Source organism: Cryptomeria japonica, chromosome 3 (genome assembly GCF_030272615.1).
Source record: "Cryptomeria japonica chromosome 3, Sugi_1.0, whole genome shotgun sequence".
NCBI classification, from domain to species: Eukaryota; Viridiplantae; Streptophyta; class Pinopsida; order Cupressales; family Cupressaceae; genus Cryptomeria; species Cryptomeria japonica.
In genome coordinates, this window is record NC_081407.1 from 545,989,940 (window position 1) to 546,017,589 (window position 27,650).

The 27,650-nt window shown below is 41.7% G+C and overlaps 1 protein-coding gene across 1 annotated transcript in view; it reads left to right on the top strand.

Annotated features, from left to right (window-relative positions):
* LOC131075096 (NAD-dependent protein deacetylase SRT1) overlaps positions 1 to 27,650 on the top strand; it is a 200,840-nt gene that overhangs the window by 88,053 nt on the left and 85,137 nt on the right. Inside the window, exons 7-8 of the mRNA XM_058011919.2 lie at positions 6,963 to 7,042; positions 7,491 to 7,569. Of these exons, the coding sequence (XP_057867902.1) occupies positions 6,963 to 7,042; positions 7,491 to 7,569 (159 nt within the window). The remainder of the gene's footprint in view (positions 1 to 6,962; positions 7,043 to 7,490; positions 7,570 to 27,650) is intronic.

A 27,650-nucleotide genomic window follows, 5' to 3' on the forward strand; every position in this document is an offset into this window, starting at 1 on the left:
TTGTATAATATTTAATGTGTTTACACTAGATTCGTTTGAATCTTTGAAGAATCCCTTCTCCTTTTATTGTGTTAGAGGGAAATGATACAATTGGATACTGGATTTGATAGATGAACTTCTCTTCCATATTTTAAATTAAATTCAAATCTCCTCCTATCTCAATACATTAGAGCATATTTGCATGTTAATCTAATCTCATCTTATTGGGTTCTTATGTCATCATTTGTGGGTGTTACTATAATGCTTGTGGTTTGGGTGTTTTTGGCTTGAAGCACTGATGTGTGTGATTCCTTGGGTTGTACTATAGCAAGCCAATTACATACAATTTTATGATTGCTTGGGATCTGTCATTTAGGCCTTGCCTTGGATTGCATATAGTATATACATGTAGCTATACTTTTGTGTAGGAGGCCCACCTGGAATAAACATCAAGACCAGGATGTTGAAATGTATTTAGGTAGATAGGGGTTGCCCCTTCCTATCATTCATTATACAAGTGTGATTGACACATTGATAAATCTCTCTCTCTCTCTCTCTCTCTATTATTTATTATTAAAGTCTGCTCTGGAGTGTATGTTTGTGGCTAATGGAGTAGATTATTTTTTGCATGTTAATCATAATTGCCTTGTAAGGAACTAGTAGATCTTGAGGAGTAATGGATTTCATTCTGACATCATATCAAATTCTAGGAAGTAAATCTCCAAAATCTTCGAAATCAAAGGCATACATCATGGAACCAGTAATTGTGATGAGAGCTACTGGATAGGGTTGAGAAAATATGAAGTTTGAAGATTGGTAAAAGGTTTTCTTGGTAAAAATAGTTGCTTTGGGATAGGGTTGACACTATCAGAATTATATGGCATTAATGCAGAAGTGTCAAGAGCTTCGTAACGTGACCACACGTTCTTGGGAGGGTCAAGCTTTTGGCAGAGATAGTATATGGTGCAGAGCACTGCCATTTTACTACATGTTTAAACTGTTGGATACTCTTGGATCTTTGGATCAAGAAACCATTAAATTTGTTGAATAATTGGTGAAATTATTGATAGCTGCAATTATAGGCAAGTGCAAAATTTGCATCCCCAAATGCACCTTGGAAAGTTTTTGGCATTCCCATGACATTTAATTTTTTATTTTTTTGTTGGTCAACCCACAAAATGTTGATATCATGTCCATAGGGAGGGCCCAATGTTTTCAAGGTATTTTTGTCCATTAATATGCTGATTATCTACTGAACATTGATATTATGGTTTTTTTGTTTAATTTTTATTCTATGTTACCCGGGGACACGTCCCCGGTATTTTTTTCAGGCATCCCCGTCCCGGGGACGTCCCGGGAACAGGGGACTTCTAGGGGACGTCCCCATAAATTCTGCATATTGACAGTGAATTTTGACAATGAATGCTATAAACAATTTGACTTTGACTCTCAATTTAACACAAATTTGGCATAAGGACTCTGCTAGTTCTTATATGTTAAGGTTCTATAATGTATATGTGCATGCTTTATTCGTGTTTTCATATGAATAATTTAAATTTCCTTATATATTTTAATTTTCCCTATTTTTTATATAGGCATCCCCTTTGCCGTCCCCTAGCTGTCCCCAAAATTGGCAAAAAAAATCATCGTCCCAGAAACGCGTACCCATCCCCGTCCTGGAAACTCGGGGTAACATAGTTTTTATTTTTTAAATATTTTATGTTTGAAAATTCCATGCTGTATCATGTCTAGGGTTTGCTAAAATTTAGATTTTTCTTCGAAAGCTGCATCCATGATTATAGTATTCACTATTTTGCAGTGAACCATGGGGACACAGCCCCCTCCCCTCTCCCACAAACCTTGCGTTTCTGGGACAGGGACATCCCCCCACCATTTCCACTAGAATGCGAGAGATGTTGGAGATACCCAGACGTCTCCGAGATGTCTGAGGTATGCCCAAGCACCCCTTGAATGTCTTGGAGACATTTGGGCATCTCTCCTCGTTGGGACACCAAAAAGCAAAATTTTTTCAACTTTTTTTTAAAATTATTTTTTCCTTGAAAATCATGCCCTTGGTTGAGCCCTAAAGGCATGTGGGCCATCCAGCTCCTCCATGCTTAATAAAACAACCATATTACTTCATTTTTCATTCACATTAGGTTTCCAATTTTTTTTAGCAATGAAGTGCCAAGGAGAGAAAATAGTGAGGGAAGGCTGAAGAGTGAGTTTGGAGGGTTTTGCAAGTGCAGTAAGGGTGAGAAGGAGGGTTTTATAATTACAAAAAGAGAGGAGGAGGATTCCACAGCCCTTTGGAACAATTTTTCAAGCAAAAGATACGTTTTTTTGACTGTTTTTTCAATATTTTTTTGTTTGTTTGTAAGTTTCATTTTCATGAATCTTGATGAGAAAATGAAAAATGAGCAATCCTACATTGAAATGAATGTATGAATATGAATATGCATATTGTTCATATTTCATTTTCTCATCAAGATTCAAATCTGTTAAATAATAAATAATAAACTAGGCTGAAACTAGGCACTTATAGAATTTATATTGTTTATTGCAAAGAAGCAAAAATCATTTGGGGAATAAATCTGCAAACCAGAAGTACAAGATTTTTTGAAAAAATCGGGAAAAAATTGGATTTAAAAAAAACGAAAAAAATTATAGACAAAGAGACAAAAACTACATTTTTTTTAAATTTAAGCACATTTCCATAGCATAGAGATATAAGGAGAAAATAAAATAGAGTTTTAACCCATGAATATATTCCTTGTTCAGGCTGAGTACATTGCATTCCAAGTTAAAAGTGTGTAATAAAACAAAAGAGTTTGTTTTTTCTTCTAAAAATATAAAGTTTTGTAGTATATAAGATTTTAAAGGTAAACTACTTTATGCTTCGTACAAAGAGTTTGTTTTTTCTTCTAACAATACCCTACACAAGGTGTTAAATGTGAGTAAAATCCAATGATAGTGTGGTTAATTTTTTTTTTTTTAATGAAAAAATAGAAAAGAGAGAAGAAAGTAGTTATATGAATTTTAGAAAATAGAGAAGAGAAAAAAGTTGAGTTATATAAATTTTATATAGTGATTGTATATAGATTTAAAAACAAGTTTAAATAGAAAGATGTGTTCCAGTCAATCTATTGATTGTTTTATAAAAATAAAGATATGATAAAAAAGAATTGAATGTTTTAAGAAATATTGTCTATGAGAAAAATATTCATATAAAATAATTATGCTATTGAATATCCCTGACAAAAAATAATGCTTACTCTATTCCTATTTATAATATTGACAAAACATATTAAAAAAATATTAGGTATAAGATGGAAAATTGTGATTTCAAATAATAAATGTAGAAGCTGAAATTTTTCACGATGCAACCCAACTTTGCTGTCACAGGCGCAGCTCTTCCATCATGTCGTCTGTTCCTCCATGCCGATTGTTCCTTCACGTCGGGGATATTGGAAAACCGTCGCGCGATTTTTGTCTGCAGGTGTCATTTAGGGTTTGCTTCTTTTTAAAAGCTGATTAAACGCGATTTTTGAGCTGACTGAAACGTGGTTTAATCTCACATTAATCGTTGAAAAACGTTGACCATAAAATTGCGATTTTTTAAGGGAAAAAATCGGGAACCTGGCCAATCCGCGATTAATTGCGATTTTTTGCAGTTTTTTGCTTCTTTCGTTTATTGCACTATCATAATGAGCTCTAATGACATGAGTGAGGATGAGGTAGAGGTTAATTCTCATAGTGAAACTGATTCAAAATATGAACCTAAGGTTGAGGGGGTGACCATGGGGCTGATCTTGAACCCCAAACTAGTTCCATGGCAAGTGCAACAGCTAGTGTAGAGTGTCCATCCGCACTCTTGGCAGAGCATGCTAAAGGTCCTTGTGGTTGTAAGTCTCCTCTTAGATAATTTGCAACAAAAATACAAAGCATGTTGGATATAGGTGGTGTCACAAGGAAGTGGAAATGCAACTTTTGTGATGTAGAATGGTTTGGCAACATTACTATAATTAATGCACACCACCTTTTTTATTCAAGTAAAAGGTGTGGGCATATGTACTTTTTTGGAAAAAGCGACAAACATCAAATATAGAGCTGAGATCAGCAAGATTTGGGGTGTCCCTGATGATATTGCAGCCGCAATGCCTACTACTTTGTCTCACTTCTAGTTCCATGGCCTATGCAGGAGAGGGTAAGTGGAAATGCAAGTTGCAAAGTGGCCCCATAGCTGAATTGTTCAATGTGTTGTTGAAGGATGAGATAGATGATGCCATTGGCAAGTTCTTCTTTGCTAATGGCATCCCATTTCATATAGCTCGGTCTCCTTATTATAAGGAAACAATATCGATGGTGGGAAGGGTTGGACCATCATATGTGTCACCAGGTGAGACCAAATTGAGGACCATGATCTTGGATAAGAACTATTCCAAGATCAATGTTTTGATGGAGAAGATGAAGACATGTTGGGTGGAGATTGGATGCGACATAGTCATGGATGGGTGGAAGAACATTAGCCATCGTCCGCTTATCAACATCATGGTTACATGTGCATAGGGCACATACTTTCTTAGGGCAGTTGATTCTATAGGGCATCATGAAGATGCTAATTTTCAATTTGAGGTCCTTAGGAAGGCTATCGAGGAGGTTGGGCCACAAAATGTGGTCCAAGTAGTGACAAATGTAGCACATGTGTGCAAAGTTGCAGGGAAACTTGTTGAAGCATCCTACAAACATATTTGGTGGACTCCATGTTGTGTGCATGCCATGAACAATGCACTCAAGGACATGTGGAAGATTGAGTGGAGTGGTCAATAATGCGAGAGATGTGCAAATGTTTATCTACAACCACCACACTTCGCATCCACTCTTTAGGAGCTTCTCGAGACCAAATGTGCATCCTATTTCATTCTCTTGGAGAGCATGATTGAGTTGCAAGTGGCATTGCAACTCATAGTTATGAGAATAGATTGGAATTGGTGGGCCGAGTGTAGGACAAAGCAAGGGAGGAGGGTGAAGGATATAGTGAAGAGTGATGTGTTTTGGAGTGATGCAAAATACATGGTCTCCATCATTGCTCCAATTTTTCAGGTCATCATATATGGGGATGGGGATGCACCTAACCTTGGAGAGGTGCATGAGTGCATCGATTCTATGCTTGACTAAATGAGGGCTGTTGTGTGAGTGAGGGACCCCACTTTAGCATTCTACAACGAGCATATTCAACCAATCATTCAACAGAGATGGGACAGGCTTAAAACACCCTTGCATATGGCTGCCTATGCATTGGATCGTAAGTGGTACAAGACTAGGCTTGGTAGAGTTACATCAATTCAAGATGATGAGGTTAAGGCAGGGTTCTATAGGTGCATTGATAAGATCTATGATCCTCATAATGCCAACATGATTTGCATTGAGTGGACCAAATTTGCCACTCTTAGGGGTTATTCTGACCAGCTAAGATGGATATAGGAACTATGGCACATGAGGACCCAATTTTGTGATGGACTTGTCATGGACAAATTTTTTTTGACTATCACTCTAGTTATTCATTTGCTATCTCAAGTTTCTAGTTCTTCAACTACTGAGAGGAATTGGTTTACCTATAGGCTCATCCACTCTCTTAAGAGGAACAAACTTTCCTCTAGGAGAGAAGAGAAGCTTGTGGCTGTACATAGTGCTTTGCATCTCATTGACCGCAAGACACTTGTGTACAACGAGAGTCTAGTTGCACAATGGGATGTAGAACTAGAGGAACCATCATAGATTGATGGGGATGCTACAACTTTAGATGCAGGGCTGGTTGGTATTAGTTTGGTGGATATTAACCATGAGGAGTCCAATATTTCCAGTGATGAGGAGGTCCAATTTGGGGATGATTAGAGGCCTCCCTTCACTACATTTTGACATTTTGTAGTTTGTACTTATTTTGATATCATGCTACTCATTGTAATCATCTTTATGATATTTTTGATTTAAAAGAAATCTCCAATTTGACGATTTCATTTGTCAAATTTTATTTAGTATTCAAGTATTTAAAATTAAAATGTAAAATCTTAAATCTTAGTATTTAGTATTTGCAATTTCACTATTTTACTAATTTGCGAAAGTGTCATTTGGAATGTAATTCTTCTACATATTTTCATAACTAGTTTTCAAGTACTACATGTATATCAGCACCTCCATCCTCCCCTGCACCGTCCCCAAACTTAGGCCCTTGGCCCCCCGTTTTGAAATTCTGTGGAACGCTGCTATTTTGGCTCTTCTTTAGGGGTTTTGTTTCTATACAGTCTCTCTGATTGTGCATGAAGAATGGTGTTTTTTTAAAAGAGCTTCAGGTAAAATATGGCTAATCCAATGATTATCACATTACATACAAACTTGGAATCAAAATTTAGTGTTGTGGGCATCAGAACACCTGCATACATGTTGTCAGGTTTGAGGATGAAGATAATGTGTAGATGTATGAGATAACATTAGCATAACTCATTATAAGCACAAAAAGTACATATACGTTTATTCCAATGAGTTTTTATTACCTTAAAATTGTAAATCAAACTAAATATGGTTCACAGAATCACAAACTATTCTTCTACTTCCCTACGACTATTGATTCCCTGCATCCAATGACTTTTAGCTGACGACCTTTTAATTTTCTTCTTTACCAATGTACAAATTAACCATATATTTGAATGATTTAGCCCAGCACATGTATATCGTCTGTATTTACAGGGACATATACTCCCAGATCCTGAAATGAGATGCCTCAGTCATACCCAGATTCCTTCAATTTCGTTACGCAACAGATTCATTGTCTCTGCATTATTTGGAATATGGATCATCTCAATTTACACTTGTAACTTGTAAGGATTAATACAATATTTTGAGGGATTATAGACTGACTAAAAGGAAAACTGTGGCTGTTAAATAGTGGGGGTTATACTTTTGTGACTCCTTTCTTTCTTTTACAGGATGCATTGCCATCAAAAGAGATGAATCCTGCGGAGAAGCATTGTAAGATGGCCGATCTGATCATATGCTTAGGAACTAGGTAACATATCCTTCTTTATCAATGTTAGAAATCTAGAAGCAATTATGTAAGTTATAATGTGCCTGTTGCACATTTATCTGTGGGGCACTAAATACTAATATTTCAAGAGAAATGAATCAGCTGCACTGCTTATAGCTGGAGGACTTTTCCTGAAGCTAGATTAAATATATGTTAATTTTATTGGACTAATAAAGTTAAAACTTTAATGTGAAGAATAAATTTTGAAAAACATGATAAATAGCCACATTATGATGTGTTTTTGCAATTGTCATAGTTATATATTTTGTAAATAATCATACCTATTAACTGCATACAGTTTATTTGGTTATTTTGAAGAAACCAATGAAACTTATAACTGGTTCTGACATAGCAATTGTTTGCCAGATAAATATGATTTCTTCTTCTTTGTTATCTTAGGTTACTTGGTTTTTGTTTATTTTCTGAGCAGCCTGCAGATTACTCCTGCATGCAACTTGCCCTTAAAATCTGTTCGTGGTGGCGGCAAGCTTGTAATTGTCAATCTTCAGGTATGATTTCTCATCTGATATTTTACTGATTCTCCCTCTGAGGCATGCAATATTACCGAGCTGCTTTCTGAAATTTTTTTTTTTGGATGTTAATATTTGCATCTTTGATTTTCTAACATTGCACTTACAGTTTCTATTCAAACTCTGATGAATGAATCAGTTGTATTTGGTCAAGTGGACATGAAATATGGAGAGTGATCATTGCCAAAATGAACAAACTAATATATAGTCAATATTGGAGTGTTTTAGCCTAAAGCATGCCTATCCTTAGCCCCTTTTCCCTCTGCCCAATAGGTAATTCCTGGTTCAATCATGCTATTGAAAAGTTATCCAAGAAGGGGATTAACTGTAGTGGTGTGGTAATTTGGTGGATTATTGATATTACCGTTTCTATAAAGAGGGATAACAACACTAGTCATACAATCCTTTGGGAATCCTCCTTGAATAGTTTTCTTGCTGCCCATCTATATCTTATGCTTTCCCTCTAGCAAGTCCTTTTATGCCCTAATTGGTTTCCTTGATGGAAAATAGCTCACTGGTTTCATTAATTACCTGGGGGTTGTGTTTATCTTGAACACACTCATATAACAACTTTGCATATACAAGCCATCGGGAGTCTGTGATATTGTTTTCTATTTCTTGTAGTTTCTTCGAAGAAAGCTCTTGGGGTTGTGTTTTCCAAGAGCAATTAGCTTCTCCCTTCTTGTGCTCACATACCTTTCTTTTTTAGACTATAACACATTTTCTTACTCCTTATTTTCGTTGTCCATCCCATATTCTTTTTTAGTTTCTTTTTGCTACTTTGCACTCATCATCAATCCATGGGTTTGCCAGATAATTATCTTTTCTTCTTCTTTCGTGTGTAGCCCTTCTACATGCACTTAAAGCCTTGTATATAAAGGGAATCAACACATTTTTACTTATTGGATGGCTCTCCATCCAAGCTGTATTGCTTTTAGATTCACAAAAGAATTTTTTGATGGCAGCTTTGAAGAATATCTGATTTTCTTGAGTGATGAGGATTTTACTCCATGGAGATGCCTTCTTTTTATATAAGTGGACTTGTTCATCTTGTTGCTTGATTGTGTGGATGTCAAGCCTTACATATATTGGACTATAATTTGATTTCCTCTTTATAGGGCAGCCCCAACTACTAACTCTATTAGTGTTGTGATATAGTTTTGTCATCAAATAACATAGTCTACTACACTAACCGTAGTAAGTTTTGTAGGTGATGCTTCCCAATTTCGGCCATATTCTCATACCATTGCATATGACCACGTTGTATAAACTACATAGCCCCAATACTTCTGCCCCGTAATGTGTAACATTTCCCTTACTATCAAATGAAATCGTTTTGCAATTATGATTGCTCCTTTGGTTCAACCATGACAGATTACTTTTCTCTTTTTACTCCTTTTTTATATTGATTGTTTGCATGTTTTCTGTCCTTGCATTGAAGTCACTTGTTGTTAAGACTTTACCTATGGTACTAAAAACTGAAATGTCCTTTTTAAGTGATGCATAAGGGTCTTCACAGTCTATGTTCCTTTTCTTATATTACTTACAACCTTTTGGTGCAAATTAGCAGGGATCCAGCCTTATTGTTACTTATTTTTATGTTATTTTTATCTCTATGTATCGGTTGTTTAGGTCTTCTTTCTCCATATGCATAACTATCATAGCATCAATGGATCTCTTTCTAGTACTAACTTTTTAAAATTTTGAGATTTTGTTGCAGCTATACCAGCTAGCAATGCCTCAAATTCTGCTTCATTATTAGTTTTAATTCCAAAGAAAAGTGAGCCTCCATACAAGAACTTTTCACTTGAATCTCACTATATCACTCTGCCACCATCCATGCCAAGAATTCACCACGAAGGAGACAAAGACTTGATTGAAGTAGCCTAGCCAATAGATCTTGATATCTTGAAAGGTAAATAGAGTTGGACAAATCAGTGTAAAGGATTGAAATACATAGCTGAAAAACAGATGAAGTAATGATCTCATCAAATTGGATGTCTTGTAAATGGATAATTCAAGGCCAATGTGAATGAAATAATGTGTCTTGACTATTGGCCAATCCTCCTTGATATCAACTATGATAAACAAAATCACACATTAAGCATTTCGTATTTTAATTTGTTTGGCACTTCCACTCAAAGTTCACTGCATTGGTCTCAAAAGTGTGAATAGAAGATCCTATTCTTTCAAGATTGAAATGTAAAGATTAATCACCACATTAAATTTTTGAGAAACCAAAATGAAAATGTGGAACCAAGAAGTGGGGAAATCTTGCAAGCAGATCCAAAATAATAGAACTAAACTTGTCCAAATTCAATATATACTTGAAATAAGTTTCAATCATCGAGTTGGGTTCTAGGAATAGGAAATGGTACTTGAAATCATAGTTCGCCTACTTGTAGAGTACTTAGCGTAGGTTTTTTCCATGGCCAAGTTTTTGATGTGTCAACTCGTGACTTTCCAACTCCAAGTTTTCCATGATTTTATACTGAGTTGCAACCAAATACTTTGCAAGTTTGCAGGATGTACTAGGCTTGTGTCAATGAGTAGAGTTTGATGTGTTAAAAGGCGTAAAAATTGCAATTCTCACACTCAAACCACATGTAGTTTGCCTTTATAAGACCTACATGCCTAGGGGGAAAGACCACACCAAGCTGTCAACATTATTGTGTGGATTGGAGTGAAGCTACATGCTTTTAAACCTTTTAGAAATTATTGTAAATGGTGTATTCCAAGAATCTTCATTTGGGCATGGTGGCAAGGGATCTACCCCTCGATTTTGCCTTGTATTGTGACAAGGAACGTACCTAGGGTGTTGCCCCTAGACCTAATGAAGGGTATTATCCCTAGACCTTGTGAGCAATATTAACCCTTGACCTTGTTGGGGGCATTGCCCCTAAACCCCTGCTAGACGCATTTGATACATTTTGTAATTGTATTTTGCACGAGATTATATTTTTAAAGAAATTTAAGTATTTTTTAAGTCATTGAATTTTTGTCGAGTTGGAAATTTTTTGGTCTATTGAGTCCAAGCATGCAAACAATGGTTGACATGGTTATCGACCAACAACAAGAAGAGATATCAGATATATTTGTACCAGAGAGCTTGATAGATGGATTCTTCATGACCACTCCAACCCTAGTTTTTTCTAAAAAACTGCCACAAGATTTATAATAAAGTTCAAGAGGTAAAAACTAGTAACAATAAGTGGATAATATATAACTTTGAAATTCAAGAATATGCCAGAAATCTTTTTGCTGATAGTCTCATTGCTACTTCAGATAATTATAAAAAATTAAAGGACTAGGACAAGCCTTTGAGGAATATGGTAGAGGTCATTAATGAGGAGAACGACCACTTGTTGAGCAATATGGTAATTTATGAGATACACAAGATACTTTTTTCAATCTGAAAAGACATAGCTCCAAGCCTTGATAGTTTTTGGGTTGCCTTGTACCAAATTTCTAGCAATTTATAAAAATCAAATTTATTCGTAGTTGTGGTGGTGTCATGCAGGAACAATAAAATACTTCAAACAGCTAAATGATATCACGTTGGTATTAATACCAAAGTGGGCAAGAGTCGACGCTGTGGATCGATATCGACCCATTGTTTTGTGTAACATGCTCTGCAATATCATATAAAGAACAGTAGCGCAAAGGCTAAAACTTCTGTTGATAAAGATCATCTCTACTACTTTCTCAACATTCAACATAGGAAAACATCTTTTGATTATATGATAATTACATAGGTGATGAGCCACTGACTCGCAACATAGATATTGGGAGTAGTTTTCAAAATGGAAATGCACATGTCCAAGGCTTTTGAATCTTGATTGATGTGTTGGGAACTGAAAGATGCTGACTAAGGAATGTAGCAAACTGTTTTACTTTTCTGATTTTAAAATTCTTTGACCAGCGAGAAGGAAATTGGTTTTGTTTGTTTGTTTTGTGGTTTTTCACCTTTTTTGTGTTTTTGCAAAGTATGAATGCTTTGGGAATTTAAATAATGCAATTGAAAGACAATAATCAACATAAGCTAATGACTGAAATTTAAATTTCAAACTGACTGAATTTGTAACAGCAATTATTAAAAGCCAATAAACAATGGGATTCACCAAAGACAAGCCAAAATTGGCCTACCAGGGATCCAACGCCTTGCTTGGAGGGCTGCTTAATTAGCACAAATGAGTCCAGGTGCTGCTACAGGAGCTATCAATGAGTCCTAACTGCTCCCATGAGTTTATTTCCTCTAGTAAACAATTACCAAAAACAAATCTCACATAAATAGACTAGATTGATACCGTTTCCTTCAAACCCCCAGGAGACTTCACTGAAAATGGGTAATTTTCCACATTGTTTTGCTTAAATCTCTCTCTGGTGACATTAAAAGCCTGAAGGAAAGTGTCCCATCTTTATTCCTATTGCTGACAATCAGATTTGTACAAAAATTCCAGCTTAAACCCTTCAATTTATTTTTAATGGATTCCCAGGCAAGAGAATGGTACGGCTGGCATTTGTGGCCTATTTCTCGCTGCAATCTCTGATCCAAATGCTCAGATCTGTCCTTTGCTATCAAGTTTGCAATTCTGATCCAAAATTCTGAATATTCTGACCCTCAATTGGGTCTGGAACAATTCCTTTTGAGTGCTGAAGTGAGATAATTGGTTGGGGTATCGTCCAACCTGCCTGAACCAAGGGTTTTCGTCCTCAATTTGGGCCTCCAAGCTGCTGAGACTGCTATGGCAGAATGTTGCAGAGCAAAATCAATAAAATGAATCACACAAGAATGCCCAATAATGATTCCAAATCACACTTATGCCTTCCTCTCCCAAATTGAACCCCTAATGGCATCAAATTAAGATTCCAAGGGAATCTTCCCTCTCCTCATAAGTTCGATTTGCTTAAGGGTCTTTAATTCATTAACATTGACCACCTTCTTAACAATTTACTTTTTCACCTAGGGGGTCGTGCCATGGGAAAAGTCAAAAGGTCATTTATTAAATTAAATAGTAACTTATAAGTTACTTTATTAACTTTTTCTAATTTTGGAAAAAGTAACTTTATAACATAAAATTATAAAGTTTTATTGTAAATGTTTCATCAAAGCAATTATGTCTAAGTAAATGTCCCCTTTGGCTAACCAATCATCTCCCAACACGGAATTCCACCTGTGGAGATGGATTACAGGTGAAACTAAGCATTTGGATCCACCTAGAGAAGTGGGGACATTACAGAAACTCCTAAGGTAAACTATGACTGCTTTTGGCATCTACAAAAATCTTAAAGTTAGGTCCTCAGGTACATGAATATGAAAAACCTTTCTATCATGCACAATGGTACATAGAGCAAGCTTCTTTGCTTAGCAGGAGAATGCATACAAGGAGACCCTTCAGCTGCTATCTCATTTGTTGGCGGCATTATTGTACACGGGAATAACATTAGTTAATTATGTGTAATTGTTTTGGTTAGTTGGCAACCGAGGGGTGGAAGTTGCGGTGCGACGGTTGGCGCTCGCACCCCCTCGGTACCCTTTTATACTTCGGAATGTAACTTGTAACATACACTTATTATGAATAGAACATCTAATATACTTTGTCTGATATTTACGGCATTATTCTGCGTTATGTTCTTTATGTCTTAAGTTATTCACCCAAGAGGGCAAACATTTGGCGCCGTTGCTTAGACGAACTCGGGAACGGAAGACACGGATGGCGCACAGACACAATGGGCCTACCCGTTGGTGAAGTAAACCCGGAGGCCGACGACGCGCGGACAGAACTTTACACAGGAGAAGACACGACAACGCGAGAATTTTCAATTTTACTCCAGGTAGCCATGCAAACATACGTTCGACGAGAAGCGGTGGAGGCAGAAATCCCACCAAGTGCCGTGTGGACAGCGCTGGAGGTTAGCCCGACAGTAAACCGGTTAATGAACCACCTCCCCCGGCTGCTTGCACAGGCATCGCTGGCACAGCAGGCCCACCTGGAGGAGATTGCCCAAGAGGAGCGACGACAACAAATCCTACAACGCTACGAGGAGAATAACCGACGGGACACGGAGAGAGATGGCGCCAGGCCAGGAGGGAATTGAACTGTGAACTTCTTATTTTCAAATAAAAGTGTTATTGACACGAGTTGTACTTGAGCAGATGAATTAATAAAGACATGTTTTGATTTAAGAATTGAAAGTTATGGAGATGTGTGACAATTAATGCCAAACCTATTGAATAAAGATAGGAATAGAAAACCGGAAACGAACGAGTGGGAGGCCGCGCAGAGGGCTTTGATTCTGGAGCAGCAAGTAGAACGTAGACGGAGGCTGAGGCAACTTGCCGAAGGACGACCTGCCGAAGGGGGGCCCGAGGGGAACCAAGGAGGTGTCACGGAAGGTGCAGAGGCCGACGGAAATTTCTACGCGTTGCCAGATCATCGTAGGACGTGGAGCCATGAAGAATTTCTAGAAGAAACAAGGTTACAGCGAAATCTAGTTGAGGAGACTCGGGATCAGTTTAGAAACTTATCCCTTACACCACGGAGTGAAGATCGCCAACGGGAAGCAGGAGTAGGAGCGTGTCAGAACGAAGGGGAGGGCAATAGTACGGGTGTAGGTGCCACACGCGAAAGGCAAAACACCGTACCTCCAGGACACACCACCAACACTACCGGAGGTAGCAGCGCAAAGCAACAGACACAGCCACAGACACAGACACAACCGCCTCCAGGAAGACGACTAGGGATGGCGAGCAAACAAAAATTACCAAAGTTCACAGGGGACGGCAAGGAAGACCCCTTACGGCACTGCCGTACATATGAAACCATTTGGTCTGCCAACGGAGTAACAGACCAGGATGACTGGGTACAGCAGTTTCCAGCCACGTTACGTGGAGTCGCCATAGATTGGTACTCCGATATAGATAAGCAAAAAGTGGCCACATGGGCTAACTTACAGAAGGAATTCACGGAGGAGTTTCGGTTGCTCCGTGACGACAACGAAATTGTAACAGAGATATATAGTACCAAGCAAGGTACTAAGGAGACAGTACGGGCATACAACAGGAGACTGAAAGAACTCTTGGGTAAAATGGAGAGCCAGCCTGCTGAGGGCTTAAAAAAACGATGGTTTGTGGAAGGATTGAAATCCTCCCTACGGAAAAAAATGAAGATTGTACCCCCGACGTCATACGACGACGCCTATAACAGGGCGATGGATCTAGAAAGCGAATACAAAACATCAAGGAAGAAGAAAAGTAATAGATATTCATCGGACGATGATGAAGATTCTGACGGAGAGAGCAGTAGCAGTAGCGAATTGGGTAAAAAGGTACACGCGCTCTAGAAGGACATGGAGCGAATGCTGAGAGAATTCAAGGCCATGAAAGGGAGTACAAGTAAGACGGAAGAAAATGAAGTGTGGTGTACAGACTGTAGGAGTAACGGACACACAAAGGGTACTTGCCCGAAGAAGGCATTTTGTGAGATTTGCCAAATGATGGGACACTCCACCAAGGAGTGCCCATACAATATGAAAACCCGAAGCACGAACCAGGTGTTATTTACAGAGCAGGCCACAACATCTGCACCAGCGGGTACGGGCCAGCAAACTAACACAACAACATCATTTGGAGGATACCGGGATAATAGACGCGGCGGCGAAAGAAATAATAACAATAACAACAACAAAAACCGGATCCAGTACGATGCCAAGGGCCGGCCGATGATTCAGTGTAGGGCCTGCAATCAGTGGGGACACTTTGCCCGCGATTGTACGAAGGAAGCCAACACTCAGCACCTCTGCCGATGGTGCGGGCCAGGCGACCACGAGGACGCAAATTGCCCAAAGCCTGGTGTACACCTTCTAAACATAGAACCTACGAAGGCAGAAGTATTGGCAATCACAAGGGCACAAGCTAAGAAGATTGCCTACCCAAATCCCCACACAGAGACCGAGAGAGTGCGGGAGGCCAGAGACGAGATCACAAAAGAAATGGCCGCACAAGGACAGAACAGTCACCAGACAGCAAGTCCACCACGGACGAAGGGAGAAGAGGAAATCTTACGGCAAATCTTGCAGGTAGAGGTACCGGTGAGAATTCAAGACCTCCTGGAGAGTATGCCGCAGCTAAGAACGGCTATTTTGAACTCTGTACCCCCACAAGTAAAAACGAAGGAGGTTGTGCGCCCCACAACCAACCCCGCGTTTAGGGAGGTCGCGAGCCCCGCGGTCGACCCCATGTTGTTGGTAGTCAACAGCGGACGCCACTCGGCGGTGGTAGAAATGGGTATACTAGGGACCACCTTAACAGACACTATTGTGGACGGAGGGTCAGGAGTAAATGTACTCCCATAAGCGACATGGAAAAAATTGGGAAAACCTACGTTGTGGCCCCCTACGTTCAACCTGCTAGGGGCAGACCAACATGGGATTAAACCCCTTGGTACCCTCATGGGCTAGCAGGTGATGGTCGGCACGCAGCCATTCGTGCTGGATTTTGTGGTAATCCCCCTGAAGCAGAAAGGATATGACGCCATCCTGGGGCGGGGGTGGCTCATTGCAGCAAAAGCGAACCATAACTGGGAGCGGAATACCCTTTCTTTGGAAAACGTCGGGAGGAAGTACGTAATCGATCTCCGTACGCAGATGGTGAGCGAGGAGTTAGCCTCTTCCTCCGACTCGGAATCTGAGGGACACCAGTTAGCGGAGGGTGGTAATAGATGTCGCATGGAGCCCAGTGATGAAGGGGTGTTAGAATTGGAGGCATGCTCAGGGGACAATGGGGACTCCTTGAATGGCCTCTTCCATTGGCAAATGGGAGATTATGAACTATTTACACCCTCGTGCAACGTATTGAGCATCGAAGAAGAACCAGATATATTTCCCCCAGAATATGGCGAGTATAAGGAAGGGGAGGCAGCAGTGAATGAGGCGCCGACACACCAATTCCTGAAGGGGGAGCCTATTAAGTATCAGGAAGCCAAGTTAAAGGAAATGAATCTCGGGGAGACAAGTGACCCCAAGATCATCCTGGTCAGAGATGATTGGAATCCAGTGTTGAAAGTGGCAGCCTTCAAAATTTTCCTTGAATACAAGGATGTCTTTGCATGGACATACAAGGACTTGAAGGGCGTGCCCCCAGAGCTATGTGTGCACCGAATAACGTTGGTACCAGGAGCCCAGCCAGTGAGGAAGCGGCCGTACCGAATGAACAAAAATTATGCTGTACGGGTGAATGATGAAATTGAGCGGATGTTGGAAGCGGGCATAATCTTCACAGTGCAGACAAGCGAATGGGTGTCCCCCATTGTGATTTCCCCCAAGAAAGAGGCCAATCAGATCCGGATCTGTGTAGATTTCCGGTGCCTAAACGCTGTCACCGTTAAAGACCCGTTTCCCATACCCTTCACAGACAGCATCTTGGAGGAAGTAGCTGGACACGAAATCTATTCCTTCATGGATGGGTTCTCTGGTTACAACCAGATATCCATCGCGGAGGAAGATAAGCTGAAAACAACCTTCGTGGTGGAGGACGGTGTGTACGCATACAACCGAATGCCCTTCGGTCTATGCAATGCGCCTGCCACCTTTCAGCGCATCATCTTGCACATCTTTGACAAGATGTCGGTGGGGAACTTCAAAGCATTCCTGGATGATTGGTCGATTTACAGCGAACAGGGCACCCACTTAAAAACCCTCGGGGAGTGCCTAGAGAGGTGTCGGAGGGCATGGTTGGCCCTCAACCCGAAGAAATGTAGATTCATGGTACCACAAGGAAGATTGCTGGGACACATTGTGTGTAAAGAGGGATTGAAAACGGACCCAGACAAGATTCGGGTAATAGTCGAAATGGAACCTCCTACGGACGTCACGGGGGTAAAGTCCTTCCTTGGTCATGTGGGGTACTACAGGAGGTTCATCAAGAACTTCGCTGAGATATCCCACCCGTTGGATAAGTTGACAAGGAAAGGGGAACCATACATTTGGGCAGAGCCACAGAGCAAGGCCTTCGAAGAGCTAAAGACAAGGTTGATGGGAGTGCCCATACTGGCATACCCGAATTGGGATAAGGAATTCCACGTTCACGTGGATGCCTCGAACTATGCCATCGGGGCTACATTAGCCCAAGTAGGAGGACATGGGCTGGACCACCCCGTTTATTTTGCCAGCAGGTTGCTCTCGAAGGCGGAAAAGAACTACAGTACCACAGAACGTGAAGCACTCGGTATGGTCTATGCCGTACAGAAATTCCGTCATTACCTCCTGGCCACACCATTCACATTTTACGTAGACCACCAGGCACTCATGTATTTAGTAAACAAGCCCATTATCCAGGGGAGGATAAGTCGTTGGCTATTGCTACTACAGGAGTTCACATTTTTAATTGTGGTGAGACCAAGGCGAAGCCATGTCATAGCCGACCAGCTGTCACGGATTAAGTCGGGGGAACCTCCAGAGGGAGTAAATGACGATTTCCCGGATGCACACTTGTTCCAAATAGCCGTACTCCCTTCGTGGTACAAGAAGATTGGGGAGTACCTATCGACGTCCCGATTTTCGGAGGGTATGCCTCCAGGGGAACGAAGAAAGCTCGCATTAAGGAGCAGGACTTTTTCGCTCATCAACGGGTTACTTTACAAGATGGGGCCGGACCAGATATTAAGGCGTTGTGTCATGGAGGAAGAAGTCTCGAGTGTACTAAGGGAGGCACACGAAGGGCCCGCAGGTGGACATATGGGTCCAGACACCACAGCCCGAAAGGTGCTTCTCGCAGGATTATGGTGGCCAACGGTATATCACGATGCCAGGGAGTGGGTCGTGAGATGCAACACTTGCCAACGGGTAGGCAAACCTCTGAAGCGGGACTTCATGCCCCTCAACCCGTCGCATGCACAAGAACTCTTTGAGCGATGGGGACTCGACTTTGTGGGTCCTCTTAAGGCCAGTCGCACACGACGGTGCCGATACATTATAGTTGCGACAGAATACTTGACCAAGTGGGTGGATGCAAGGGCCCTCCAGGATAATTCGGCAGTAAGCACAGTGAAGTTTATTTATGAACAAATCATTACGCGATATGGTATACCTATTCAGTTGACCAGTGACCGGGGAGGCCACTTCGTGAACCATGTCATACACCGGTTGACATCAGACTTCAAGATTTTTCACTCATTCTCAAGTCCGTACTACCCACGTGCCAATGGCCAGGTGGAGGCCACCAATAAAATAATAATGTCGGTGATATATAAGTCTTGCGGAGTGGAGAGGGATGACTGGGAGGAGCGCCTACCGTCAGTACTTTGGGCATACCGAACGACCTACAAAGTAACTACTGGACAGACTCCCTTCCAGCTAATGTATGGACAAGAAGCCGTGGTGCCAGTTGAATTCATGGTACCGAGTCTGCGGATTGCCATCGATAATCGCCTTGGCGACATGGAAAGCCTGAGGGAGAGGCTGTACGCGTTGAACAAATTGGACGAGCGAAGGATGATGGCTTAGTGGGCGACAGAAACAACCCAGCAAAGACGGAAGGTGTGGCACGACAAGCATCTCCGGCGAATGAATTTTACTCCCGGACAGCTGGTGCTAAAATTCAACGAGAAGAACGAAATTAAGCCTGGGAAATTCAAAGTCCGATGGTTAGGGCCCTTCCGGATACGTGAGGTCAATACAAACGGGGCAATAAAGTTGTGGGCGCTGGACGGGAAGGAGATACCAGACGCAGTCAACAGGTCGAAACTAAAGATCTATCACGAACGGAGGGAACCAGGACCCCCCAGTCAGTCAGCCCGCTAGAAAAAAAAAATTGAAAAAAAATATATAAAAGAAAATTTGAAAAAAATATATATATAAGAAACAGAGAAAATTGGAAAAAAAAAAAAAAAAAAAAAAAGAGGGAAAAAGTGGCCACCGTACGGTGGGACCACCGAAGGCGGCATCACCGTATGGTGGAACCACCGACGATGGAACCATCGTGCGGTGGGACCACCGTGCGGTGGAACCATCGTGCGGTGGAACCACTGACGGTGGAACCATCGTGCGGTGGCACCACCGTGCGGTGGAATCACCGGCGGTGGTCACACCGTGCGGTGGGAGCCACCGAAGGCCGCGCAAGGTTATAAACGCCGCACGAAGACACCGCCGAGGGAACGAAGGAGACACCACGCCGAAGGAAGGAAGACGCCAAACCCCGCACACCGCCGAGGAAGGAGGGAAGACGCCAAACCCCGCACACCGCCGAGGAAGGAAAGAAGGCGCCGAACCTAGCACCACCACGCCACCACGTGACGCGAAGGGTAGAGCACGGGCTGACCACCACGCACCGCACGACCAATCAAAATGCGCAGCAGCCAAAGGAAAAAAGGGAGACTAAGCCGCACAAATCCCACGTAGCCAAGCCGAACGTAAACTACACAGCCACAGGTCGACCAAGCAGCCGCACGAAGGAGGTCGTTACGAAGGTACCTAAGCCGGTACAATTGTTTTACAGGAACCTAGTTATACAGAAATTTATGGATTCAGCAGGGAAAAGAAGTTGGAAGAAACAGCTGCACGCTTCTTCCAGTACCAGCAGAGGGATAGGGGTAGCAATATCAGGGTTTTAGCTTCAGGAGTGCGTGTTGCAGGCGGCACCATAGATGCCAGCACTCGGCAAAAACAAAAACAGAAAACACCACAGGTTGCCGCAAGTGCGAAAAACACAGTGACGCCACAGAATATTACTTTTGAGGGCCTGAATGGATTAGAATGCCGAAAATGGTGGCAGGACACCCCCGATAATGACCTGGTAAAGCAAAACCTCCGGAAGGCACAAGTAGAGTGGGCTATTCGGATGCCCGTGTTCCCTATCCGGGAATACGAGGGTGCCCTACGCTTCATGGTGGACACCTTCGACAGGCATACATGCACCAGCACGTTTGAATACCTCCGGAGGGATGTCACTATATCCTTCAAAGCAAGGGATTTCACGAGGGTATTCGGCATTTCGGGCAGCCAGGGCAAGAAAATAGACTTGAAGGCCAAGAAGATGACACAGGAGGAGAAGGAGCGGTGGATTAAATTAGTCTCCCGGAATTTGACCACAGCGGAGTTGGATAGCGTGGCTAGAGCCACGAAGAGTCGCGGAATCCGTAAGACTTTTGTTGCGGAGGGCCACTGGAGATGCATTATGGATGTCATCAAGAGCAGATTGACAGGGTCGGGTAGGGCGTCGGACATTGCCCTCCCTCAGATTATGCTGATGAATGGACTGATGAATGGCATCGTATATGACTGGGCAGCGTTACTGGCAGAGCGTATGTATGAGTTTCTGACTCTCCAACATCGCACATTCTATATGCCTCATTACGCTATAGGGTTATTCCTGGAGGCCACGCGGGAAGTAGTGCCGGAGGACGAGTTGGAGGTACGGCCACAGGGACCGTTGACAGCGGGAGAGCCTCCAATAATGTATTGGAGGCACTTGGACATTGGGCACTCTTCCGTGAAGCGGAAACGTGCGATGGATAGGGCCTCGGCCTCAGGGGAGCCTGACAGCGGGAGGGAGTCCAGCAGCACAGAAGATTCGGAGGAGGACGATGAGGAGGACGATAGCAGTCAGGCAACGGAGGAGCCTGTACGAGTCTGGTTTGCCCCACCTTTGTTACCGATGGGCACGACTGTGCCAGCATCTGGAGTAGGCGGCACTTGTATTCCGGCCTTCGGGCAGAGCCATACACCTGTTACACTTGGTCCCCTCCAGCATGAGCACCAGGGAGCACCGTCGGACCCAACCACAGCGGCACTTACTGAGGACATGGCAGAGTCAGGGACGGAGGAGTCACCGCATCCGGTAGTGGGCGTTGAGGAGCAGGGGCCGACGGAGGTAGAGGATACCGAGCCTCACGTACGGTTGGACGTCGTGGGTAGTGACGTTGTGGTGACTGTTTCGGCTTCGTTGTTGGAGGAGCCGACGACAGTGACCCATCCACCGGTCACAGAGATGCGTGCTGACCTCGAGGCTATGCAGAGCTGGCTCACACAGCGGTTTCAGATGACACTGGCACAGTCGGAGGGAGCTGTTGTATTCTCACCGTGTCGAGAGACTGGAGCGGAGGTAGTCCACTTGGATGACTCGTCAGGGGAGGCACATGGACTCACAGTTGGGCACGAGGCAGGGGAGGTTGCCTATGGGCAGGCATCAGGAGATGGTGCACCTTCGGTGGCGGAGGCGGTACCTTCACAGCAGGATACAGTAGTGACCGTTCCACCAGGGATTTCCCAGTCTTCGGCACAGACGGGGGAGGATGTTGAGACTTATCTCGCTGACATGGCTGATATGGTAACGAGGGGTAGGCGGGTGGTGGCCGCCGCCCAGACGCAAGCATTGCAGCAGGTGGTGGTGGAGCTAGAGCAGGTCCTACAGTTTATGCGGGTGGGCTGCCCGACAGCCTTTGCTACGTGTTTTGAGTCTCAGGGGTGGCCGACTGCGGAGACAGAGGAGATGCTCTAGGCTTGGAGGCTGCGTCAGCCCGTTGTGGAGAGTCGGGTGACGACAGTTGTCCGCGAGATCGAGCAGGTCTACCGAGACGCCTATTATACATTAAGGCGTACACAGCATGAGTTTGCAGTCAGGGAGGCTGCCCGAGTAGCGTTGGAGAGAGAGGTGGCCAGTCAGCAGGCCTCATGGGCAGCCGAGAGGGCGCAGTTGCTGGCACAGCTAGAGGTGGCCCGCACAGAGACGGCTGAGATCCGGACAGCAAAGGCCGAGGTAGAGACCTGCCTGGCAGCCGAGCAGACACGGTTGGCCTACGCGACGGAGGCAGTGGATACAAAAGAGAAGGAGTTACTGGAGGCAGCACACATGGTGAAGACAGCTCTAGAGAAGGTCCTCGTAGCAGAACGGGATGTGGCTGCACGCACTCAGCAGGTGTATGAGCTTCGTGCCCGCTTGGCGACCCAGACACCGCCATCTCACACTTCTACTTCAGGGACGCTTTCTCAGCCCCCTCCCTAGTCTTTCAAATATCTTTTATAGGTTGCATTATCTCCATTTTTGTAAGTTGCCTGGAGACGACTTTTCTTTTTGGGGGGGATGATGTTGGCGGCATTATTGTACACGGGAATAACATTAGTTAATTATGTGTAATTGTTTTGGTTAGTTGGCAACTGAGGGGTGGAAGTTGCGGTGCGACGGTTGGCGCTCGCACCCCCTCGGTACCCTTTTATACTTCGGAATGTAACTTGTAACATACACTTATTATGAATAGAACATCTAATATACTTTGTCTGATATTTACGGCATTATTGTACGTTATGTTCTTTATGTCTTAAGTTATTCACCCGAGAGGGCAAACATCATTATCCAGTGGAAGAACTTCTAATTAGGCTAATAAGGAAAGAACAAGACAAAGAGAAACACCATGACCTCTTAGTGATAGAAAAGGGTAATTGATATCTAGGGTTCCATTTGCTGAGGACACCATAATCTTATCCTCTCTTAATATGATAGAGATACAAAAGAGTTTGAAAAGATCCTTGATTTGTATCAATTGATAATAAAGTAGTTAATCAATAAAAATAAGTCCAATCTCAAACAATGTTTGAAATTATTAAGAAAGAGGAAAGTAACATGAGTACTTAGCTTTTCCGCTATCTAAAATCCTGAGCTTCTCAATAAAGTATCTATAGTTTCCACTTGTAAAGCGGAAAAATCGAACCCTAGTCGTTCTCCCCTCCCCAACTCCGAGGAGAGAGAAGGGAGAGTCACTAGGGTTGATGGTTTTCACTTAGGAGAGACTTTACATTCAAAAGAGGGGTTGAAACCCACAAGATCCAATCCCACGCAATGCAAGATTGGATTCTATATGAGTTTCAAGGGTTAAGACATCAAGGATACCCTCTTTTGTAAAGAAATGTAGATAGAATGATTAAGCTAGGAATGCATAGAAAGTGAGAAAGATTCACTTATAAACTGAGATAGGGATATGATATGAAGCTGCGGACCTGGAATTAGTAGTAAAATGTCGAGACGGTGCTGTTCTGCAAATTTGAGCAAAAGTTGACGGGACGATGGCGCCCGGCATGCACACGGTCCTTCGAAAAATCCGCGAAACGAAGGGGGATATGTTCGTCTCTGCACAAGGATTCCAGATCTTCAATTTCAGCCGCGTACCTGCAACCTACACACAGAAAAGTGAAGACGATTGGGGGGGTTAGGGATTAGGGGTTTGCCCTTAGGTCAAACCCCGGTTTTGGAATTAACCAAGAAATGAGAAATGCTGTAAATGTAAATGACTGTAATGTAAAACAAGTACTAGTACCTTGTTGTAAGGATGTTTGTATCCTTATATGCGAAGGTATAGATGTTGTTGTTTGTTGTATGTTGTATGTTGTAGCATGTGATCTCCTCTTCAATGGTTGAATCCTTGTCTTGAATGCAACACTTAGCCTTGAATGGAGACTTAGAATGATCAATTGCTGGAAGGAATGCTTGAATGCTTGAATGCTTGAATGTTTGAATATCGTTTTCGCGTCTTGTACACATATGTCCTCCCTCCTCAAAATGGGAGAGGAAATGTAGTTTATATACTTGTCAATTAGGGTTGATAGACTGATTTTCCCGACCCTAGGCCGACCAGGAAATGTTATTTTCCAAATTGCAAACAAAAAGGCCCGAAGTCCCATAGGAGACCGGGCCCAAAATAGGGCCAGGGACCAGGGCGCTGGGCGCCATGGTCCCGGGGGACCAGGGCGCTGGGCGCCCTAGTCCTGAAGGACCAGGGCGTTGGGCGCTCTGGTCCCACCTCCCGGGACAGCAGGGTGCAATGAGGGATCAAGCAAGGTGCTGGAAAAATGCAGTTTTTGATGTCATGAACAAGTTTCGGGGTCTCCATTCAGGTTCCGTGTTGCATCGCCATCGTGAAGACCCAAATGCGGTCGAAATTGCAAGTGTCGCAATTTTAGGACGCTACACCACTACACTTGCAACATAAGAGAGCTAGATGGGATGAAACTTTATCCAAGAAAATGATAAAAATACGAAGTATCTAGGTTTTCCAATATCTAAAATCCATAGCTTTTTGATAAGTATCTAGAGTTTCAACTACATTGGCTGCACAAGGGCACTATAATATGGGGTGTAACTCCCTCCAAGAGAAGAATAGAAATCAAAAAGTGGACGTACAGATGGCTAAGGTTGCAACTAATAAAATCAATCCTTGAGACTACTGTGGTGCACCTTACTCCTTTTATTACATTCCCAACAAACATAGTGAAAAAAAATGAAGCAATGTTTTATGCCTTTCGATGCAGAGTGGCTAAATTATTCAAGAAGTCCACTTATGATTGGAGAAAAAGTTACCAAACTAATAAAGAAAAGGGGATTAGGGATAATTTATTTTTGGATCTTTTTACATAATCACTTGCATCTAGACAAGTGCGTTTAATGATAATCTCTTAGTTAACACAAATATTAGCAGAGCTATCCTCAACCCCTAGAGTGAATTTGAAGATAGATATGGAAGTTGTGCTAAAATGATTTGGAAAAACCATTCTCATTGGTTGTTAGGCATTTAAAGCAAGGAGCAAAAACAGTAGCAAAGTACAAAACTTGCAATATAGGGAACCAAAAATATCCACTTTTGGATTGATAGCTGAAATCATGGAAACATTCTTTGTACAAGGCATCAATACGTTGTGGTAAATGTGTAAATACAACTCAGTTTCTCAAGTATACAGTGGGAAAACTAAAAAAATATATGGTATTTGTAAAAATATACAAAATTGTGATTTTGTTATTTCTTAACAAATACAGTGCATAGAGATAATAAACATTGCATATAAAAAAATTTGAATCATAAAAAGAAAATAATAGGGTCTCGATAAAACTATTTCATTTCTACCTAAGAGGGTTTATGTCAGGCTAGTCATAAGGCTAAAATGGTAGGTGCTACCATCATGGAGCAAGACCTACCATTTTAAGGGCAACCCGTTTCTTCTACCTAAACACTGATTTGGGTATAGATTATAAGAAAGAATTCTCATTAATATTTAAAATTCTAACTCAAATATGGATTTATTCAAAATAAAACTATAACAGAAATTTTAAAATGCCTTAGTATTAACGCAAACTAAAAGTTTCCTGTTTTCTAATGCTTTTATTTTTCTACCCTAAATGTAAAGAATGAATCAAAAAATGAGAGGAACACACAAAAAAGTTAATCAGTTTTTGAAAATTGGGAAATGGCAAAACAACAGTGGCAGGTCATGACTAGTTGGGATTTATCGCAATTTTTTAAAGTGTAATGGTGCTATGGCTGAAATGCTGGCTCACCATTAAAGAACTTGATAGAAATGCATGCACAATTGGCTTTAAAGATTCATGGAAACTACAAAATGGCATATGTTCTAGACCTCACTTCAGAGTTTGGATTTGAGTGAATGTTAAGAGTTATTCATACCTCCAACTCTTGAAATTCTAGGCTTGGCAACACACCTTCAAGAGATGGAATATGTAATGTCCCCTATTGGATCACCCTATATTTTCCCAACAATAAACAGGAATGTCACTGCCTGCTGAATAATACAGATTCTGATCTGTTATGAAACTGCTTATGTTCTTTGATGTTCTGTCCTATTGCTTGCTTGCCAGGATCGATTGCTTGTAGGGTAAGGAATAGACAGTTTATAAATTATAGAAATGTAGACAGATTAGCAATCTCTTGGTGGGTTTATCAGTCTATTGTTTATTGTTTTTAGACTTTTCTCTTTGATTTAGTAATCAGATATCTCTTAATTTCCCTAGTAATTTTTGCTGGGTATTGTTGATGTGCTTTTTATGCTCTTCAAACACAGAATAAAATACTAAGTATTTAACCTCTCTTGAACAAGGAAACTTTATATGCTAAATAATATGATCAAATAAGATTACCCCCAAGGTTTCTATAGTCAGGTCTTGACTTTGCAAATGGATTGTCTCAGTGAATATGATGTGATATGCTCGTATCACAAAGGGACTTATGCATGTGAATCACAGCTGGAACTTGCAAACTAACTTCTCTCAAACAAAGAAATATTAGAATGAAAGGGCTTAGAGAATCTATGCTAATCCTAAGGACAATGATAATAATGGATGGTGCTCGAATAGACGAATTCCTTAAACCAACCTTTGCTTCTTCATGATAACAACAACTACACAAAACTAATGTGATCTTCTAAGGTAGTGAATGATTTTCATGATTGCAAATATTCATACAAATACCCAATGCTGGCGCAACTTGAACAAATATCCACAATCGAACTTAGCTACAATAACAAGGTTCAAGCTAACTTTACACTGTAGCTTACAATCAGAAAACCACAAAAAGTATGAACCAAGGAGTTCATCGCATATCATTGCATTGCTCCATTAAGATCAGTGAACTTTAACTAAGTGAGAGGTAACAAGAAACCATGCATAATGTAGAAACACAACACACAAATCCACCATATCTTCAATGAAAATCATGTATTTGTTTCAACAGTCTTTTGCAACAATCTCTAGCTTACTCCTCCTACTTTACTGCTAACTGCTAATTATCATCTGTCTATTAGCTATTAACCTTTACAAATGAGAAGGCAAAGCCTTTTATAGCTCTTCCATTACAAATGAATGGCTTTGGTCGATTCTCAAATTAATGGTCAAAATTTAACAATAAAACCCTAATTAGGGTTAGTTACAGTTAACTCCCTCTTGATCAATGAGACCATTACATTGCTTTGATTGCATGTCTTTCTAGGTGAAGGTTAGGTACATTTAATTCAGTACCCTCCACATGTGTAGTTGGTTGATGCGTCAGGTTCAATACACTTGGACGTTCTAATGTCCTGTTTTAGGATAACTACGAATATTGGGACAATCACTTCAATTTCCTAACTGACAATATCTGTTTTTTTCAATAAACTTATGTAATTGAAATATGAATGCACTTATATAAGATATGACAATGCTAAATGCCACTTGCTCTCTCTGATTTGTATAAATTGAAAGTATGCTTAAGTGAATTGATGAATATTTGCACTGAGTGCAGTAATTATTT